The sequence below is a fragment of the Camelus dromedarius genome, chromosome 19, assembly GCF_036321535.1.
Source record: "Camelus dromedarius isolate mCamDro1 chromosome 19, mCamDro1.pat, whole genome shotgun sequence".
Classification (NCBI taxonomy): domain Eukaryota; kingdom Metazoa; phylum Chordata; class Mammalia; order Artiodactyla; family Camelidae; genus Camelus; species Camelus dromedarius.
Genome location: NC_087454.1, coordinates 21,506,573 through 21,520,483, shown reverse-complemented (window position 1 = coordinate 21,520,483; position 13,911 = coordinate 21,506,573). Strand labels below are relative to the sequence as shown.

The window sequence follows — 13,911 nt, the reverse complement described above, 5'->3', positions numbered from 1 at the left end:
GGGAGGAAGGGAGCCGGCCAGCAGGTGAGGGGGGCACCAGGCCAGGGCAGCGGCGGCCCACCTGGTTCTTGCGGTAGTCCTCCTGGGAGTGGCGCAGCACACGGTAGCACAGGCGGAACATGTGCTGGTACGGGGCGTTCTTCTGGTCTGACAGCTCCTCCAGCCGCACCAGAGGGCCCTCCCCACCCTTGTCTCGGAATGGGGCCTTCAGAATGCCAAAGATCTAGGGGACCAGGGACAGTGAGGAGTTATCCCAGGAATCCTAAGCCCCAAACTGACCCTGCCCCAAGGCCACCCCCCATTAACCCCGGGGTGATACTACATTGGACCATAACCCCAGTCCTCCCCCCGACCCCCGCCCCAATCAGCTCCAGTTCCAGCCCTCACTTCCCTCTCTTGTCCAGAATCCTGACACTGGCCTCAGCCTGCCCATTCCTCCCCCATGTGAATTCTAGTTGATCCTGGGCCTGGCTCAGCCTCTGGGGGAAGAGCCGAGGGTCACACAGCTCAGGGGTCTGAAGCTCAGAGAAAAGGCAGGCCAGGCCGGTGTGGCCAGAGCTTACAATGTGAGACACAGGCCTGCTTTGTCCAAAAAAAAGGTGTAATGTGGGAACTAGGTGTGGGTGAAAACTTGTTCTAGAACAGACACCAAAGAGCCAGAATCAAATGGAATGAGAAAATCTTAGCTGGATCCTGGCTCCAAAAAAAAAAAAAAAAAAGACCTTTAAAAGACATGTTAGGAGGGGATGGTATAGCTCATCAGTAAAGTGCATGCTTAGCATGTACCAGGTACTGGGTTCAATCCCTAGTACTGCCATTAAAAAAAAAAAAAAAGTAAAAAAACCTGTTAAAGACATTTTAGGAAAAATAGAGAAACTTGATGTGGACTGGGTATTGCTGCTAACTTCCTTAGGTGTGATAATGGTTCTGTGCTCTATAAAACAGTTCTTTTATTCTTAGGAGAGGTGGGCTGAAAAAATTTAGGGGTGAGGTGCACCCTCTTTTGAAATGCGTGGATGGAAGGATGGATGTGGAGATGTAGTTACACAAAGCCAAACTGGCACAACGTTAACAAGTGAATGCAGGCAGCTCTTGTTGTAGTATTCTTCCAATATTTTCTCCATATTCAAAATTTTTCATACTAAAAATTTAGAAAAAATTTTTTTGAAAGCACAAGTTCTGGACCTGACATCTGAGTGCACATACTGGCCCTGCTGCTTCTGAGCTGTGGACTCTTGTCAAGTTACTCCAACCAGTGTGTGCCCGTTTCCTTATGGTAAAATGGGGATAATAGGACCTCCCCAGGTTGGGAGGATCGAATGTGTCAATTCCTGTAGGGCACTTAGGGCAAGGCCTGGCACATGGTAAGAGGTGAATAAATATCTTTTTTTTAGAAAAAAAAAAAAAAAAAAAGGAGAAGCAATGAGAAATGTCAAGGAGACTGCAGCTCAGCCGGAGATGGGAAAAGGCAAACAGATTAAAAAGGTGACCTGTTCCCTGGTCACCGGCCCTTCCCTGAGGCCTGCCCACCCCCCACGCATGTGCATAGGGTAGGCACCTGTTTGAGGATGTTCTGCTCCCTCATCAGCTTCTGCCGTTCCCGGTTGGGCTTGGTGACCATGATGTCCAACACATTCTGCCCATTGTTGGGGACGTCGCTGACGAAGAACACCAGGTCCTCCAGCAGCTGGATGACAAACCTTCACGAAGGGACACCAGGGATCACGGGTGTGCGGTGCCAACCCCAGGAATACCCCAGAACTAGCCCCCTACATGTGCTCCCCTCGAGCAACCAGCCCTTTCCCATGGGCCGGCCCCGCCATCACCGCACAGAGCCCATCACTTGCCTTTGATTGCTCTCCCCAGATTCACCCAGAATTGCTCTCAAAACACACTGCCACAACCCACCCACCCTGGATTCCAAAGTGCCCCCTAGAGAAAGAATCTAGGAAATTCCTATCTGGTAAGGAACACAGGGCACCGGCAGGGTGTTTAGTGTGAAGGGCTCTGCATGTCCCTCCTGACTGTCATTTACTAGCTGTGTGACCTTGGTTAAGTCTCTTAACCTCTCTGAGCTTCAGTCCCATCATCAGTAAAATAGGGGTAAAGATGGCTCGGTCACAGGGTGAGTTCTTGGAGTATGTGAGCAGTGAGGCTGGGGCCCAAGGTCAGCCAGAGCCCGACAGGGACCAGTCACCAGCTCTGTCTCCCCTGCCCAGTGTCTGCTCTGTGATCCCTTTTCTGTGAAACACAAACCCAGCAGGTCAAGGCCTCTCTGGAACCCTGCCCCTGCAGCCCACCTGCGGTCATTCTGGCTGATGAAGCCCTCATTGAGTTTCTCCACGGCGCTGGCCAGCATGGAGCTGGCATCATTGGCAAAGTCCAGGTCTCGGATCTCGGACACAGGAACTGACACGATGGCAAAGGCCTCCTTGTCCTCCTTGGTGGGGCAGGTGCCCAGCTGCAGGGAAAGAGGTCAGCAGGGCACTCAGAGACCAGCTTAAGCCCAAGCCCAGCCCGCAGCCCGGCCCCCCAGCCCCGCACCATGAGCCGGATGGGCCGCTCCTCGTCGACGTCGATGGGCACATTGGTGCTCTGGATCCACGTGTTGGTGCAGAGGTGCCGTAGCCGGACGTATGAGTTCCTGCAGGCAGGAGGGGGGCAGAGCCCAGTGGAACGTGCCCCAGTGGTCTGCCCACTTGCCCCCCAGCGGCTTCCCGTCTTCCACCTAACTCCACACTACACACCCAGCAGCCGCGGGACGGGGCACTGGTCCCTCCAGGTGAGGAGCCCGAGCCAGATTAGAGAGACCAGCAACATGGCTCCCAGGCCCTGTGCCAACTGCCGCGCTTGCCCAGGCCCACATGCCTCACCTGCTCGCCCCAAACCAAAGTGCTCCAAAAGCCCAGGCTGGTTGGCAAGCTTGGGACCAAAATTCATTTGGACAAATGAGGCAACTTAAACTATTTATCCCATTTAGTGTCAACACGCGTGCATTTCACAGCAGAAACACTCATGTCTTTCATTATAAAATATAATTACCTTTCAGAAATGAAAAACAATCTGAATCTCCAAATACATCTGGCCCCAAGAGTCTCAGATATGGGATTGTGGGCCTACAATGACTCAATTAATTCCATCAGCCCTGCTGATGGGTAACTTGATATTCCCACTTTACAGGTGAGGAAGTTGGAGCCAAGTGACTGAGTCAGCTGCCTGAGGTCAGACAGCTTGTCTAGACTAAAGCCTGACTGACACTCAGGAAGTTTCTTGATGCTATGTTTTAGAATCTCAGTGGGGAAGAGGGTATAGCTCATTGACAAAGTACATGCTTGGCATGCATAAGGTCCTGGGTTCAATCCCCAGGGCCTCCATTAAAAATAAGTAAACCTAATTATTCCCCCCTCCAAAAAAATAGAATTGAGCTATTTCAGTTTAAAAAAAATAATTGTTTTAAAAAAGAATCTCAGGGTTAGGGGGGTCTTGAAGGTGAGGGAGTCCAGCCCCTGCACCCAGTGTACCCCGGACAAACTCCACAACCTGTGCCTGAGCCCCAGGCCAACTGGCCGTACAGAACACTGGAGAGAAGGCATCCAGAGATGAGCTAGCACAAGGCGGCATCCTGTGTGCAGGACCCAGGGCAGGGCACACGGCAAGCACTCATCTGACTACAGGCCTCAGAGCTGGATCCCCAGAGGGGCAGGTCATGCAGGTCCTGAGGCCAGAGGACCTCAGGAGGGCATTGGAGTGAGAGGCACGGGGAGTCCAGGGACAGGACGGGCGAGCCTGGGCACCCCCACCCAGCCCCCAGGCACGTGGCGCCTACCCACCTTGGCACGAAGGAGTCAGTTTTCTGCAGCGTGGTGGGGTCCAGCTCAAAGAGGGAAGCGATGTCGTTGCCATGGGGCACAGCCACCAGGCGGTACTTAATCTTCTCCCCAGCGTTCCGACGACCTGCACGGCCCTGGGCACCCTGGGTGAGGACCCCAACTCATGTAGGAGCCCCTCCCTCCTCTCAGGCTCCCTGAATCCCAGGATCCCATCTGAGAGGCCTTCGCCCTCCAGCCCACCTCCCAGGGTTTCACAGGCCCCCCTACCCCAGCCCGCCCCAGAGCTGTGCATGTTCACTCTTCCCCCAGCCCTGGAACCATCCTTTGGTCCTCACCGTTCCTGCTGCCTTGGGATCAGAGGCATCACCCTTGTAGCTGGGGTTCTCCTGGACAGAGATACAAGATAGGGGCTACTGGGCACCAAGCCATACCCACATGACCCACACCCCAAAACAGTGTCCACATATGACCCTGCTTGGGGCAGGCAGCCTCCCTCATCCTTCCAAGGGTGCCCATCTCAGCCCCCAAACTCATGTCACTACTGAAGGAGCCAACCAGAGCCCCAGGCCCTGCCCTCCATGGCCTCTCTCCATAGACCCATAGATGGGGGCACACATACATAAGTGCCCCAATTCACACAAGCCTGTGTGTTACAGACAGACGTGGATGCAGAATGTAAGTTCCACAAGGGCTGGGAATTCTGCTCACTGCTGTATGCCCAGGGCCCAGAATAGCTCCTGGCACACAGTAGGGTCACCGTAACATTCCTGAAACTTACTGTCATGCATGTATTTGATAATATTTGCCAAGTATATGCATGAGAGCAGATAAACCAGGGTCCACACATGTCTCTCTGCAGACATGCACCAGGCACTTGTGCTCGTGCCCAGGACACCCTCTGCCTCCCTACTCACCTCAGCAGCCAGGTAGTTGCCCGTGGCCAGATGCTTGAAGCGGTACAGGCCGTTCCAGTGGCCAGCTCCTCCACGGCAGGGGTCATGGTGGACCACCTGGGAGGTGCAGGGGTGAGGCGGGAGGGAGAGGCACAGAGGGGAGGGGGACTGGAGGCCTGGAGGGCTCTGGGTGGGTGGGTCTGAGACATTCCCTGGCCCCCTGGCTGTGAAGGGGCTCAGAGGAGAGACAGATGGAGTGAGGGGGGAGCCCAGGGCTGGGTCCCAGGTGCCAGAAGCAGGGTTCTGACCTCCACCTCCCAGAGGGCGTTGGAGCTGGTGGCTGAGGTGGCAGACTGGCGCAGCGTGGTGCGCAGAAACACCTGCAGCTTGCCCTTGTACTCGTCACACGTCAGGAACTTCTCCTGCTCCGCGTGGAACAGCCGCACCACGTCTCCCTGCAGGTGGCGGCGCAAGGGCTCAGGGTGGACAAAGAACCTCCAGGGAGCCAACCCCACCTGCCACAGATGCAGGCGCAGGCTTCCAGAGCCAGCAGCCGAGGCTGGGGTGCACAATGAGTCCCATCAGAGGACGGCCAGGGCCCAGCCCCTCAGCCAGGCTCTCGGCCCAGAGCCACAGCCCAGACCTCAAAGAGCTGGGGCTGGACACACTCTCACCCAGAGCCCTCCCCAGCCTTCCCATATCTGAACCTGTCTTCATCAGCTCCCTCCCCAACCTGTAAGTCTAGAAACCCCACCTGACCACTAAAGGCCAACCTTAAGTTACCTCCTCCACAAAGGCAAGAGAGGTCTCCCCAGGCCCATGGTTGCCCCTCTCCTGGGGCCTTTTCTGCCTGAATATCAGTAGGTCAGACCCATCTTTTTTGCTTTCTGCTGGACTGGAACAGCTGGAGCAGAGGCTGTGGCCTGTGCATAGCTTTGGACATTGAGACCAACTTTGGATCCTGGCTCTGCTCTGAAAAGCTGTGTGACTTTGGAGAAGTCCCTTAACATCTCAGCCTTAGTTTCCTCTTCTATAAAATGGGAACACCAGGAACTCCTTGCAGAAACTAAGGATTACAATTTGTATAATGAAGTAACACGGCACACTCACCATGTGCCAGCCTCTGTGCAAACACTTTACATGGACTTTCTCACCTAATCCTCGCACCAACCCTCTGGGTGCATATACAGTTATCCCCATTTTACAGGTGGAGAAACTCAGGCAGAGAGAAACTTAAAGTGTCCTGCCGTGGGTCACATAGCTAGTAGCAAATGGGATGAGAATCCGTGCTCCAGAGCCCACACGTGCATCTCCCCACCCCAGGTCCTCCCACGGCAAGCTGTCTCCTACCCAGCAGGCTCTCAGTGCGTGTCTGTCACTCCTGTTATTACCGCTATGGCATTATCTGTCTTCCCTACACTGCACTGGACATGAAGTATTCAGTCAACATCTGTAGAGTGAATGTATGAGCAAGAAAGTGAATGAATATACACAGATTGGGTCAGTTACTTATGGCAGAACCTACTGATTTATCTGTCCAGGCAGTGCCGGGTGAGAGTAAAAAAAAAAAAAAAAAAAACAGAAGGGTGGACTTAAGCTCAAGCCTTCTATGCAAGTTGCCTGGAATCGGACCTTGGAGCTGTGACAGATTCACCAAAACCACTCCATAGGGTTGGGACCAATGATGCTTCATTTTTGAAGTGCTGCACAGACTTAGGGCTGAAATGTGTAATCAGGGAAGGCTTCTGGGAGAAGGTGGCACAGGAGCTGGGCTTTGATTGATGTGTGGTTGATGGGCAGGCTTAAGGGAGGGAGGGAGGGAGGGAGGGAAAGGCATTTGCACAGAGTATGAGTAGACAGGAAAATAGCCTAGGGAAGGGAGAAGGGAGGGCAGGAATGTCAGCTAGAGCAGCCTGGCTGGGGGAGGAGAGCAAAGGAGCCACTGCAGGCTTCTGAGCAGGGGAGGTCAGTGCACACGGGGTGACCCCCTTAGGGCAGCTGCTCTCAGGCCCGTCGCCTGTCCCTTTAACAAGTATCACAGCCAAGTGTATCTGTGATTCCTCTAGCTGAGGAGCCCCACCCTTTTTGCCCCCCACCAGATCTGCCCTTCCACATACCACTTGCACCCCAGTAGGCTGGTTCTGAACCCTGCAGCCCCACTGAAGGAACCTCTGAACCCTCCTCTCTCCCCCGACCTCTGGTTTTCAAGGTTTCTCCAGCGTTCTCCAGCCATCCTTGTACCCTCTGCTCCAGTCCCTCCAAAGTCTTTACTACGGTATTTCCCAGCACAGCTGTCACCCCACAGGCTTGTCCCCTCCCCTCCTGCCAACCCCTTAGGTCTGAGAGCCCACACCAGCAGGTCTGGAAGCAGCCTCAGCAGCCTCACGTCCTTGCCCAAGAGGGCACAGGGCAAAGGGTAGGGGGCGTGGCCTGGAACCGCGGAGCAGACATGCGGGAAGGGACAGGGAGCTCAAAGGGTCTGGACCCACCCCCGAGGTGGGGGATAGGGACCCCCCCTAGCCTGCTGACACCCCCTTAACAAGAGAGCAAGGTGAGAATAGCCAGGACTCAGACAGGCTGGAGAGACGGGTCTTGAGGCCAAAGACAAGAGAAGGGATGGTCTGGTTGGGGCCCTGTAGGGGTGGAGGGAGGCCAGAAGGGGTACAGAGCCAGAGAAAGGGGTGCAGAGGGAAATGCCAAATGGGGAGCAGAGCTGGGTACAGGGCAGGTGGGGAAGGCAGCCAGGGGAACCTGTGGGGGTGGGGCGGGACAGCAGGGGTGGGGGCTCCCAGTCCTTACCCCTTTCAGCACCTCCTCCAGGTGGTCTCGGAACTGCATAAACAAGTTGATCTTCCAGCTGGTGTTGCAGTTCACAGAGTTGACCTGAGGAAGGGCAGAGAGACCCCTGATGCCAGGCAGACCCCTGCAGCTGGGGAGTGAAGACCCCAGAGATGGGGTAAGGGGAGGCCAGGCCAGCCCCAATCAATGCACAAGGACAGGATACCTTTTCATAACATGGGCCCCAGACCCCAGCCCAGCTGCCCTGGGGCTGCCAGTCTGTGGGGTAGAGAATGGAGGCAGATGCTAGGAGACAGTAGAGGGGGCATTGAGGCCTGGCCCTCCAGAAGCAGGCAGGACTGGAGAGGGAGACCCCAGGGAGGAGGAGAGCGGGTTTGTGGACGCCTGTCTGCTGCAGAGCTAGCCGAGTTACTAACTAGGGTCCTTGGACTCTTTAATCAAGAGGAATCGATGAGAGGCCTCGTGAAGCACGAGGGAGCGAAAACAAGTAACAGATGCCCCTGCTCACTCTCTGAGGAGGGCGGGCTGGTTCCTTAAATGGAGCGGGAGTAGGGGTGGGCCAGTTGGTTGGGTCAGGGGTGGTGTAGGTGGTCAGCCCACCCCCTCGGTGGTGCTGTGTGCAGCAATCATGCGCAGTATCCTGCTTTTGCTCCCGGCACCTCATAAGTGGCAGCTGGTTTTTGGCTCTTTTGTATCTTATTGTTCATGATTGCCCCAACTGCGCACGCATCCAGTGATTTTTAGTCCCTTATCGTTTCTTTGTCTTCTGTTACTCGGGGAGATGTTTGTCCAGGGGCAAGTGCAAGCACTCTGAGAGAGGGCCCCGGGGCCAGCCTGCCTCAGCAACCCAACACCCCGCTCACCTCCTTGCAGCCAGCGTTGTCACTGAGCTCGTAATTGCTGGCATGCAGAGGCTGCCCAGCGTTGACGGGATTCAGGATCACCTTGTCCCCCACAACCACCTGTGGGGAAAGGCAGTGAGGGCCGGGCCCCCTGAGAAACAAGCATGAGCTCACGCAGTCCCCCAACCCACATCAAAGGCCCTTTGAAGCCCCCCTGGAGCTGTGGCCTGTGCCTTCCTTCCAGCAGGCCCCTCCTGCCCAGCCCTGCCCTCACGTTGTCCCCATTGCTCCGCAGCTTCCAGAAGGGCTGGATGAAGAGCCAGGAGCCCTCGTTCCCTGTGGCATCCAGCGTCACCCGCATGGCATTCTTCTCCAGCAGGGCCGGCAGCCGCTTATTCACCGTCAGGTACTTGTTGCTCTTCATGTGCAGGAGCTGGGGGACAGGTGGGGGTGAGGTCACCAGGCCCCAGGAGGCCAGCCCATCAGAGAGGGGCCCTGGCAGGGCACACTGGACCTGTGATCATAGCTTGATGCATGTACAGTGTCAGACACACAGACTGAGACAAACACAGCCAGACGCACAATCACATACCCAGGAGATCACACACAAAAAAGCCAGCACTGTTCTAAACACCTTACATGTATTAATTAGCTCATGTAATCTCACAACAACCAAGAGGGAAATACTATCACTGGCCTGATTTTACAGATGGGGAAACAGAGGCACAGGGAAGTGAAGTAACTTGCCCAGGTCACACAGCTAAAACCTGAACCCACCTCATGGCACCAGAATCTGTGCTAGTGACCACCGGGTTGAAAACACATCCAATTCACAGCAATTCAGCTGTGACACAGCAATTCAGGCCACGCAGCAACAGGCACACACAGAAGCAGACACGCAGTCACAGAGAGCCCTGGGTTCAGTTGTAACCGAGCAGGACCCTATGGGGTCTTCCTGGGACAGACTCCTCTGCCCATGTCCTCTGCTTTCACTCCTCTCTGAAGTACTCAGATAACAGTAGGTGACGCAACTTTCCTGAGCTGTTTTACAGACCATAAAACCACCACCAAGTGGAAGAAATTACCTACTTGATGATCATGAGCACACTGGCACCTAAGGATTGATAACATTAACCCCCGTGACACTACCCTGTTACGTCACCATCAACCAATCAGAATTGTGCACAAGCTGATCACATACCCTGGGACGCCCCTCCCTCACCATGCCTTTAAAAATGCCTTGCTGGGCGGGGGTTGGGGGATAGACAGACAGACAGACAGACAGACAGACAGATAGATAGATAGAGAGATTTTTTTTTTCTAAATGCCTAGCTGAAACCCATTTTGGCGGTCAGGCTTTCTAAGCATTAGCTGTCCTGAACTCCTTGCTTGGCCCCCTGCAATAAACACTGCACTTTCCTTCCCCACAACCCCTTGTCAGTAGATTGGCTTTACTGTGCAGGCCAGCAGACCCAGGTTTGGTTCGTTAACAATGTCAGCTGGCACCCCTCCCCCACACCAGCCCCAGCACCCTCAGCAGGAGACGCCAGTGGTCCCACCTGGATCACACTGCCGTACTTCACCACATCCCCGTGCACTTTCTTGTTCTCCGTGTCATTCTGCTTCTGCTCCATCTGGGCTGCGTGCTGCACAAACACATGCAGAGCTGGAGGGCGGGCCCAGAAGCCTGCTCCTGGGGGGACATCCCCCCACACCACACCTGCACGTGCGGGCACACAACCACAGAGGGCCTGGCACCACATTCAGGGGGACCCCCAGAGCCCATCCAGCCCATTCCTCCCACTGCTGACGGAAGAATGAGGCTCAGAGTGTGAAGGGGCAACCCCGAGTCATACAGCATGCAGCCCAAGGAACCAATTCCTTCACCCCTGCCCCCTCCCTGCCGCTTCCCTCTAGGGGGGCACACCAGCAGCCCTGTGAACCCCGTATGCCCCTGACATCCCTAGCAGATAACCTAAGGCTATGCCTCACTGCCCTCCCTCACCAGACTCCTGGTGCCCCAACACGGGACCCCTGCCCCAGCCCAAATGCTGGCAGGTGTGCTTTGAGCCATTTCCCCCTCCTCCACTCCCACTCCTCTGTGACCTCCCTCCCAAAACTGTGTGTGCTCCCAGCCCACTGCCTCCAGGAAGCCTTCCCTGACTGGCCACAGCCAACTCTGACAGATCCAGCTCTGGTGCCTCCAGGATTTGGTGTGCATCCCATCAAGGCCACCTTTCTAGGCTCTTCTGTCCCAATAGACTGGAAGCTGCCTGAGGATAGGCTGTGTGTGCTCCATCAGACTGGGAGTTCCTGGAGGCAGGCACTCTGTCTCCTCCATCAGACTGGCTCTCTCTGAGAGCAGGGGCCCAGGTTCATGACACACACATGCAGGTGGACAGCTGTGTGCACACACACACACCTGTAACTTCTGCAGCAGCACCACATCGGCGATCTTCTCCTTGTCCTGCTTGGTCTGCTTGGCCTTCCAGTACTGCTTCTGGGCTGAGTAGCGGTTCATGGGACACACCTTGAAGAGGCAGTCTGAGGGAGGGCAGGCAAAAGGAGGGAGGTGGGTTCATGTGGGGCTCAGGGCTCTCCCTGCAGCACTGCCCCTGAATCCCACCTCTGCTCCCCGCACTCCTCCCCACCCCCCTGCCCCACTGGGATAGAAAGGTCATGTTTGGAAGAACCTTGTAGATCCAGGTTCTTTCAAGGATACTTGGGGCATCCTGGATTGGGCTGAGTAGAATGGAGAGTCCCAGAAGCAGGTTTGAGAGCAGGATCTCACTCGGGAGACAGACATGTGTCCTCCTCTCCACAGGAGATTTATCAGAGGCTCTTGGGCACCCACCCCTATGCCCTGTCTATGCCCAGCTTTTGTGGACATTGATGACTAACAGCTCATATCAGCATTCTTCTGTGGCCAACCGCCATCTTGCCCACAGATGCCTGGAAAGTGACATCCCCCACCCCTCCTGAGGGGCGGCCTGTATCCAACGACTGACACAGGAGGAGGGGACTGTCTGTGGTGATCCCTGTGGGATCAGGCTGAGGCTTCTCTTCCCCTGAAACCATCTCTTCACCGGGGTCTTCCCCTGCCTTGTCTGAGCCAGGCTCCCAACATGCTCCTCCAGAGACCCCTCCTCAGTAATTCTCCCATCAGACGTTCTGCTTCTAGGGAACTCCACCTAAGACAGGGCCAATCAAAATTCCAGAAACAGGTTCTCTATGACCTGATTTTTATTTGCAAAGCAGACAAAACATCAATTTTCATAAACTCAAACTCCAGGAAGGGTGTCAGATTTTTCTACTTATCAAAAGGAGACATGACCTGGAAAATCCTTTTCTACAGTGTGGTGAGAAGGGATCAAGGATTCTGGGTCCTAGTGAAATGCTGGCATGGGGGATTGGGCCTGTCTGACTGTAGCATGGACTGTGCTGTGAGGCACTGAGCTCCCCATCACAGGAGGGAATCACAGGAGGGCATGAGGTTGGCCTCTGTGACTCCTCTCAGGCACAGTGGCCTGGTTCCATGAATGGAAGTATTCCAGCAGCAGGAAACACAGGAGGAAGACAATTGTGAAGGGGACCTGGATGGAGGCCCCGCAAAGGAGCAAATCACAGAGTCGGGGAGCCACCTCCATCAGGCCCTTTCCTCTACCCTCTAAAAGGTCATTAGCCCCTGGGAACTAAAAGCAAAACTGGGTTTTCTGTGTAGCCCTTGAGCAGGCAGAGGCCCCGCCCCTGGTACATCAGGAAGGGAAAGTGAGGGAATCAAAGTTCAGGGAAGACAGAACTTCCTTGAAGGGAGGGGAAAATAAGGCAATTCCATAAGCAGATGCAGCCGCCAATGGCTGCTCTGCCTAGCCCATCTTGGCTTTACCAGCATGAGTGGGCATCACTTCTGGAAGTAAGCACTCAGTTTGTTGGAGACAATGTGTCTTTCCCAGGTTCTGCTCAACCTCCAAGAAGAAGCTGGGGTGTCACCCCCTCCAGGAAGTCCTCCTGCTCCATCAGGCTCGGCTGGAGCTAGCAGGGCTCCCCCAGGTTCCCTGGGTCACCACATCCATCTCACCACCTTGTTAGAGGTTCCCAGCAGGAGTAGGGGGAATGGGGCCGAACTAGGGGATGTTTTGAAATGGGGGGAGGCGATTTTGGTTGTCCCAACAAGTGAGGTCACAGTTGGCATTTAGTGGGCAAGACAGGGATGCTGGGTGCCTGCACCCTGACACAAACAACCTGCTGCATGCTCAGAGGCAGACAGCTGCGGGCAGTGCCCTGGGCCCAGGGAGGCACCCAGAAATGAGTCTTTTTTTGCATGCTTTTAGTAAACACTTAACCTTGCAGGAATGCAACTGTAACATAAACTGAAAAAAATCTGTGTTGTCCTTTGTGTTGTTCAACCTTCAGCAGGAGATTTCTGCTGTTTGAGAATGCATCGCACACAGCCACGCCCACCGCCTGCATCTGAGGCCAGCATACTTACGAGTCAGAGGCAAGCTCTCACTGCTTCCTCAGTCTTCTACCCAACATTTACTTCTAAAATCTACATATTACTTTATTATAAATTGCTTTCCTTTTATTTCTCTTGCTGTCACACTTAGGGCATTATACTGGCCTCGCTCCCGCCCCAACCCTGGCTCCAGGCTCACTCAGACTCGGCCCTGAGCACCACCCCAATTTTTGTACTATATAAATATGGATATGAATAGGTAATTCCACTTCATCATGTTAAAGGGGCTCTGAGTCTGACAGGCTGGCCTACTTATTTTTTACCACCCACCCCCCTCCCCAGACTGAGGGCAGGCGGGAAGGGCCAAGCTGGGGGCACCATGTCCCAGGCCCCTAACCTGGGGCTTAGAGAGTGTTGGCCAGACAAGCACATGAATCTAGAAACAACTCTCTGGTATGTGATGAGGTGGGGCTTGAATTTAGCTTTGAAGGGAGGAAAGGGACCAGGCGTTACAAGAGGTGGGAAAGGCAGGAGAGAAATGGAAGAGGCTGCGAGTGCACCGGCCACTCAGCTGGGAGGGGACCGAGGGAGCCTGGAACCAGGGGAGGGCGGCCAGGCCAGGAGCCCACAGGTCTGGTGATCGATCGATCATGAGCAACTGGGTCTCCCCACAGCCCACACCCCACACACACCCAATCCAGAGAGGAGAAAGGAAGAGACAGGTGCTGCCCCAGGGCGCCCGAGAGCAGAGGTTCTCAGGCTCTTCGGTCCTGACTCCCCTAAGAAATTCATGTCAGGATCACTGTTTCCTGAAGTAACATGGAGACTTTCTGTGCCAGGGAATAGTGAGCAGGCTCTGGGTCTGACTGGGCTGAGAAGCACAGTTATAATCCATTCTGGACCAACCCAACTAGAAAACAACTAAAGCCACTGGATTTTTCGAATGTATATTATTTCATGACTTCTTAAAGGACTAGACAGCAAGGAACCTTCGGGCAGAACAGAAAAGATCAAAAGGGAAACCAGGGAGATATAGAAACACCCAAGTGAGTTTCAGCCTTGGCTACTTGCTGAGTCCAGAAAACATGAAT

The 13,911-nt window shown here is 54.8% G+C and overlaps 1 protein-coding gene across 2 annotated transcripts in view; it reads right to left on the bottom strand.

Moving 5' to 3' along the window:
* Positions 1 to 13,911, bottom strand: part of ITPR3 (inositol 1,4,5-trisphosphate receptor type 3) — a 64,359-nt gene that overhangs the window by 29,246 nt on the left and 21,202 nt on the right. For both annotated transcript variants that reach the window (XM_031434911.2, XM_010994529.3), the window contains exons 3-15: positions 10,787 to 10,908; positions 9,924 to 10,010; positions 8,639 to 8,797; positions 8,386 to 8,484; positions 7,523 to 7,606; positions 5,032 to 5,178; positions 4,745 to 4,840; positions 4,166 to 4,216; positions 3,831 to 3,973; positions 2,545 to 2,644; positions 2,301 to 2,461; positions 1,559 to 1,700; positions 62 to 223 (exon numbers count right to left, since the gene is read on the bottom strand). In XM_031434911.2, the coding sequence (XP_031290771.1) occupies positions 62 to 223; positions 1,559 to 1,700; positions 2,301 to 2,461; positions 2,545 to 2,644; positions 3,831 to 3,973; positions 4,166 to 4,216; positions 4,745 to 4,840; positions 5,032 to 5,178; positions 7,523 to 7,606; positions 8,386 to 8,484; positions 8,639 to 8,797; positions 9,924 to 10,010; positions 10,787 to 10,908 (1,553 nt within the window). The remainder of the gene's footprint in view (positions 1 to 61; positions 224 to 1,558; positions 1,701 to 2,300; positions 2,462 to 2,544; positions 2,645 to 3,830; positions 3,974 to 4,165; positions 4,217 to 4,744; positions 4,841 to 5,031; positions 5,179 to 7,522; positions 7,607 to 8,385; positions 8,485 to 8,638; positions 8,798 to 9,923; positions 10,011 to 10,786; positions 10,909 to 13,911) is intronic.